We start from the raw sequence: 7154 nt of genomic DNA on the forward strand, positions 1-7154 counted from the left end.
TCGCAGTTGACAAATTTTTGGAGTAAATTAAATTCTGTGCAATAATAAGCAGTAATTAAATTGTTATCAATTTATAATTTGTATATGATTGGTTTTTAGACTTTTCCTCACACACATCACTATAAATAACGGCGCGAAGAAACAAAATAGAAAAACGTTGCGCTACGTTTTTCATCATGCATTTTCTTCAAACAATCAGCGTATATTCCTTCTCATAATGATAGTCATATATTCATTTTTGGTAAATAATCACTTGATATTTATTGAATTCATAGTTACATTATCTTGTTTTATTGCATGTTTTTATTTGAAGCAAAAATAAATACAACATTTCGATATTAAATGTGTAAATTTTTTCATACAACACAATCCTATAATATATTGACGTGCCAAGTGCCGCGCCGCTGCCAATTATTCAGAGCATCCATTGTTTTTTACATTTTTCATCTTTCGTGCAAATCGAAACGTTACTCCAACTTACACAATGAGGGGATTAGTGACGTTGCTGTTTACGTTCCACGTGCCTGTAAGTTAGTGAAATTATTCTTATTACTTTGCTTGCAGACCAGACCGACTAGCCAATTTTTCCATGCTTCAATAGCCTTTTTTTCCCTTTTGTCCCACAGGTCATTGGGAGGGTTATATGATAGCTAATTTTACTTGGAGATAAGTTATCAGCNTAATCTTACAAATTGGTGTCAGCCCCTACTATTGTATTTAACTGTTAACTGCATGACGTGTATAGGATTGTCACAAATTATCAGTACATGAATACTTTGATTTGTTGTGTGTCAGAAAGTTCGCTTTCTACCAGATTTTCAAAAGTGGGCCATGTGCCTTTTCACCTTTTGATAATTTACTTTTGGGAGCAACTACTTTAATTTCATATGTTAAATGCATTGTCTTCGTATGTTAGGCAAAACTGGGCATCGTTCGTTTTGTTTTAGTAACATAAAAAATTATCAACAATTTGCGCTACGCTATACACACGTGGGAAATCGTGAGGGTCGTACTGGAAAACAGAAAAATTCATAATCAAAAGAAAATCCAAATCAAGTTACACGGGAAAATTATGTGTAATCATTTTAGAAAAATTTAGATGTCAAATTACTTTGCATGCAATTCTTTACTTATTATGCACAACCTCACAGTAGTCAAAATAAGAATCTTAAATGAAAATTCGAAAGTAGGCAATTTCAAAATTTCAATCTGATTTATAGGATAGTATTAAATGTTCATTCAGCAAAAATCTTCATATAAGAAATGCAGTTTCACATGTGTTATTTCACTGTATTAAATCAAAAAGGGTTATTTTATTTTTCATTTTTTTGTAATTTTATATAATTCAACGCAACAAGCAATGCTGCACGAGTGAATGGAAAATTGTATTCGAGCAAAAATTGACGCATATCACTTGTAATCATCTTTCAAGCAGAGCAAAAATGTTGAACAAAAAGGAAGCCCGCTGAATGAATCATCACTGCAATGGGGGATTGTTAAATTTTTTGCTTTTCTACTTTGAAAAATTGATAAAATATCGACAACAGTATTTCCTTTTTGTAAAATGGAAGCAGCAAGATGCTGCGAAGAAAGTGAATTTTTTTGCTTTTTTAATAAATTACATCTAGCTGAACTGAAATAACGAATTTGCGTCTGGATGAATCATCATTGAAAGCGTTAACCCTATGCATGCACAGATAGATGGTGTTGTTATGTTATTGCTCTTGTCGTCCTTTGTTTTCTTTTCTGGAATCCACCAAGCTGCAGCTGAATTTTGCTGATCGTTATCTCGCAGTTGCACAATAACTAGTTACAAGAATGATAAACAAAGCCCAGCTGGTCAGCATTGTTAGCTGTTAGCGTTATCGACTTTCAGGCATGTGCATTTTTTTTCTTCATGGTCATTCTCTCATATTTTTCGCCTGTTTGTAATTCTTAATCCATATTCACAAATTGCAAAAGTTACATTGGCATATATTTCCAGTCATCATCTGTTTTTGTATTTTATAAATTTGAACAATTCTGAAATTGAAAATCAAACACTGTGCGTTACTGTTAGGCCATCATGTTTGACTAAGATTTATGAGAAATGAAAAATACGTTTTTTTCAGTTGGAACCAATAAACACAAAAAACAATGCAGTCATTTGAGCATCCAAAACTTCACTGTTATGAATTTATTTCTCAAAGTTTGCTGACTAGGTATTTGTATTGTATTTTCTATAGTTATTTTCTTTCAATTCCTCTTACTCTTTTGCACGGCTTTTCTGCATTAGAACAGCTTAAAGTGAAGAATGGTTTTTGCTGTTTTGTTCGCATCTACTTTAAAAAGTTTGAACTTAATTCTTTGGTATTTTTCTTATGTATTACGCACAATGATGCTGTTTTTCAAGAATATTTTTTACGTGTTTGTTTATATTTTCTTTCATGTCATAGTCGAATATAAGTGAAAATTGTACTGACAAAATGCACACAAAAAATGCACTTCGAGACTGTTTTCAGTTTTTACTTTATCGGAATACAGGTGCAAAAATTACAAAATAAACTACAAAATGTGCTATAGTTTTAAATAATGATCATTGAATGTTGTATATCTTCTGAAGAAGTTTTCTCATAGCGACATTCCATTGAATGATCTTTCGAGTGAGCTTATATCTATAGGGACGTTGTTGTACGTCGCTTCTCGTACCATCTCTAAAAACATAACATAAATAAAATTATACTGAATAAAAAATTATTCTATTTTTTTTAAATCTTACCTTCTGTTATCGGATTTTTGCTTTCAGAAATGAAATGCACGAAGTCGCATTCAGCCCCATATGGGCAGCCTTTTAATGTACGAAATTTGTTGCATAGCACCGTCTTATATTTGGGATGTCGGCGCAGTTCACTACGCGAATGGGCGAAAGTGCATCTTTGCCCATAAGGACAATAGTTGGTGATGCCCGCCCAAAAGCACATTCGTGTCTTATACTTTGTATCTCGCTTTGTCGTCACACATTTTTCACGTTGATTTTTAATTTTTTTATTTCTTTTAAAGGCCATTTCATTTGGCCAAAATCCTATATGAAAGTCTGTGCATTTGTTTACTTCTTTATTTTGCGCTTCCTGATGTTTTGCATGCTTGTTAACTTTCTTCAATAAAAAAAGCATAAATTAATATAAAACATATTGCAAGCATTTCATACCTGATTGTTCAGTTCAAGTTCGCGAGTGTTAGTTGTCTTGAAAACTACTTGCAAAGTGTTTTCGCTTTTCAGAGATAACATGTTTTCTTTTTTCGCAATCGTTCACGAAGTCGAGAAATACTGAAAGTGATGATCGGGCGATTTCACGAGCATAAAACGTGAACCACTCGACCTATCATTACAATCAGCCAAATAACTGACCAATCACTGCAGCCGCTGTTCCCGCCTACGATACAAGTCGCTGCTTTAATTGTTGCAATTGACCACTCATCGACAGTTGATGGTTATCTTCAAAAAATTATTTTGCAGTTATTATTCTATCTGCCCAAACTGTATGCATACATGGATAAGTAGTGATTGAAATTGAAAATAAATGGACATATCGAAAAAGAATAAAATCATCAAGATATAAGAATAAGTAACAGCTTCTAAAAAATGAACATTTGCATATTGTAGTTGACAAGTTCTGGGGTAAAATAGATTCTGTGCAATAATCAGCAGTAATTAAATTGTTATCAATTTATAATTTGCAGATAATTTTTAAACTTTTCCTCACACGCATCACCACAAATAACGTCGTGAAAAGACAAAAAAGGAAAACATGGGCACAACATTTTTCATCATGCATTTTCTTCAAACAATCGGCGTATATTCCTTCTCATGACGATAGTCATTCATTCATTTATCTTTGGTAAATAATCACTTGATATTTATTGAATTCATAGAATTATCTTGTTTCATTGCATATTCTTATTTCAAGCAAAAATAAATGCAATATTTTGATATTAAGTGTGTAAATTTTTTCTTACAACACATCATATAATATATTGACGCGCCAAGTGACGCGCCGCTGCCAATTATTCAGAGCATCCATTGTTTTTTACCTTTCTTATCTTTCGTGCAAATCGAAACGTTACTCCAACTTACACAATGAGGGGATTAGTGAAGTTCCTCTTTACGTTCCACGTGCCTGTAAGTTATTGAAATTATTCTTATTCTTTTGCTTGCAGACCAGACCGACAAGCCATTTTTCCATGCTTCATAGCCTTTTTCCCTTTTCCACATTCAGTGGAGGTTATATTATAGCTAATTTACTTGAGATAGTTATCAGATAATCTTACAATTGTGTCAGCCCTACTATTGGATTAACTGCTAACTGCATGCGTGTATGGATTGCACAAATACAGTACATAAATACTTTAATTTGTGGTTCAGAAGCTGGCTTTCACCGGATATTCAAAATGGGCGTGTGCCTTCGATTTTTGATAATTGCTTTAAAGCTCAACCTTATTCATACGTTAAACTCTGCTTCATATACAGGGAAAACTGCCATTTTCAGTTGTTTTCATAGCATAAATTGTCTACAATTGCTTGACAGAAGCAAAGTAAAATCTTGAATTAAAATTGGAAAATAGGCAGTCTCAAAATTTTAATTTGATTTATAGGACTTTTTTTTCAATTTGATTCAACAAAACACTTCATATACGAAATGCAGTTTCATATGTGCTATTTCACTGTATTAAAATCAGAAAGAGTTGTTGTTTTATTTTTCATTTTTTTGTAATTTTATATAATTCAACGGAGCAAGCAATGCTGCACGAGTGAATGGAAAATTGTATTCGAGCGAAAGTTGACGCTTATCACTTGTGATCATCTTTCAAGCAATGCAAAAATGTTGAACAAAAAAAAGCCCGTTGAATGAATTATCACTCCAATGGGGGATTGTTAAATTTTTTGTTTTTCTACTTTGAAAAACTGATAAAATATCAAATACTGTATTTCCATTTTTGTAAAATGAAAGTGACAAGATGCTGGGAAGAAAGTGAATTTTTTTGCTTTTTTAAAAAATTACATCTAGCTGAACTGAAATAACGAATTTGCGTCTGGATGAATCATCATTGAAAGCGTTAACCCTTTGCATGCACAGATAGATGGTGTTGTTATGTTATTGCTCTTGTCGTCCTTTGTTTTCTTTTCTGGAATCTTAGAAGCTGCAGCTGAATTTTGCTGATCATTATCTCGCAGTTGCACAATAACTATCTCAAAGAATGATAAACAAAGCCTAGCTGGTAAGCATTGTTAGCTGTTAGCGATAGCGACGTTCAAGCTTGTTCCTTTTTTTCTTCATGGTCATTCTCTCATATTTTTCGCCTGTTTGTAATTCTTAATCCATATTCACAAATTGCAAAAGTTACATTGGCATATATTTCCAGTCATCATCTGTTTTTGTATTTTATAAATTTGAACAATTCGGAAAATGAAAATCAAACACTGTGCGTTACTGTTAGGCCATCATGTTTGACTAAGATTTATGAGAAATGAAAAATACGTTTTTTTCAGTTGGAACCAATAAACACAAAAAACAATGCAGTCATTTGAGCATCCAAAACTTCACTGTTATGAATTTATTTCTCAAAGTTTGCTGACTAGGTATTTGTATTGTATTTTCTATAGTTATTTTCTTTCAATTCCTCTTACTCTTTTGCACGGCTTTTCTGCATTAGAACAGCTTAAAGTGAAGAATGGTTTTTGCTGTTTTGTTCGCATCTACTTTAAAAAGTTTGAACTTAATTCTTTGGTATTTTTCTTATGTATTACGCACAATGATGCTGTTTTTCAAGAATATTTTTTACGTGTTTGTTTATATTTTCTTTCATGTCATAGTCGAATATAAGTGAAAATTGTACTGACAAAATGCACACAAAAAATGCACTTCGAGACTGTTTTCAGTTTTTACTTTATCGGAATACAGGTGCAAAAATTACAAAATAAACTACAAAATGTGCTATAGTTTTAAATAATGATCATTGAATGTTGTATATCTTCTGAAGAAGTTTTCTCATAGCGACATTCCATTGAATGATCTTTCGAGTGAGCTTATATCTATAGGGACGTTGTTGTACGTCGCTTCTCGTACCATCTCTAAAAACATAACATAAATAAAATTATACTGAATAAAAAATTATTCTATTTTTTTAAATCTTACCTTCTGTTATCGGATTTTTGCCCTCAGAAGTAAAATGCACAAATTGGCATTCAGCCCCATATGGGCAGCCTTTTACTGTACGAAATTTATTGCACAGCACCGTCTTATATTTTGGATGTTTGCGTAGTTCACTTCGCGAATGGGCGAAAGTGCACCTTCGACCATAAGGGCAATAGTCGCTTATATCTATCCAAAAGCACATTTTAGTTTTGTACTTTGGATTGCGGTGTGGAATATATGGTTTTCTACGTTGATTTTTAATTTTTTTATTTCTTTTAAAGGCCCTTTCATTTGGCCAGAATCCTATTTTGAAGTTTGTTCTTTCCTTTGCTTCTTTATTTCGTGATTCGTGTTTCTTCTGATACTTGTTAATTTTCTTCAATAAAAGAAAACATAAATTATTGTAAAACATATTGCATGTATTTCATACCTGATAGTTCATGTCAAATTCAGCAGTGTTGCTTGTCGTGCAGAGTGCTGGCAAATCGTTTTCTCCTTTTAGAAATGACATGTTTTCTTATTTTGCAGTCGTGCAGAATGTCGACAAATGCTTATACTGATAATCAGACAATTTCTCGAATATAAAATGTATATCACTTGACCTAACATTACAATGAGCCAAAAAACTGACCAATTACTGCAGCTGCAATTCCTGGTCACTATCCTATTCGTTGCTTTGATTGTTACAATTGACCAGTCATTGGCAGTTGATGATTATCTTCAAAAAATTTCTTTGCAATTTTTGTTCTATTTTCCCAAACTCTGTGCAGGTATGAATAAGTAGTGAATGAAAATGATAATTAATAAGCTTAACTGTGTCTGCGCAAATTTTGATAATTATGAATGCAATTTGCCTGCAAATTGAGTGAAGTTCTTTATAGTAAGCAATCTAAAATTAGCTGAAAAGACTTCTGTTCAGAATATTTTGCTTCGTGTCAAAGCGAAGCTAACTTTGCATTTGATTGAAATGTGATCTTCTCG

At 32.5% G+C, this 7154-nt stretch overlaps 3 protein-coding genes across 3 annotated transcripts; all 3 read right to left on the reverse strand.

The window, feature by feature from the left end:
- Positions 1 to 130: 130 nt before the first annotated feature.
- On the reverse strand, positions 131 to 182 carry Tsp_12413 (conserved hypothetical protein; the record flags this gene model as incomplete). Its single annotated transcript, XM_003370081.1, has 1 exon — positions 131 to 182. A coding segment is annotated over exon 1 (52 nt), but the record flags the coding sequence as incomplete, so codon positions are not given.
- A 2428-nt stretch (positions 183 to 2610) lies between these two features.
- Positions 2611 to 3268, reverse strand: Tsp_12414 (conserved hypothetical protein). The gene is made up of 3 exons (XM_003370082.1): positions 3188 to 3268; positions 2759 to 3134; positions 2611 to 2693 (listed from the first exon to the last, which is right to left on the reverse strand). Exons 1-3 carry the CDS (start codon positions 3266 to 3268, stop codon positions 2611 to 2613), a joined length of 540 nt encoding a protein of 179 aa, XP_003370130.1.
- A 2758-nt stretch (positions 3269 to 6026) lies between these two features.
- Tsp_12415 (conserved hypothetical protein) lies at positions 6027 to 6684 on the reverse strand. Its single transcript, XM_003370083.1, has 3 exons — positions 6604 to 6684; positions 6174 to 6549; positions 6027 to 6109 (listed from the first exon to the last, which is right to left on the reverse strand). Exons 1-3 carry the CDS (start codon positions 6682 to 6684, stop codon positions 6027 to 6029), a joined length of 540 nt encoding a protein of 179 aa, XP_003370131.1.
- Positions 6685 to 7154: the final 470 nt, after the last annotated feature.

The sequence above is a fragment of the Trichinella spiralis genome (assembly GCF_000181795.1).
Source record: "Trichinella spiralis strain ISS 195 chromosome Unknown Scfld1219, whole genome shotgun sequence".
NCBI classification, from domain to species: Eukaryota; Metazoa; Nematoda; class Enoplea; order Trichinellida; family Trichinellidae; genus Trichinella; species Trichinella spiralis.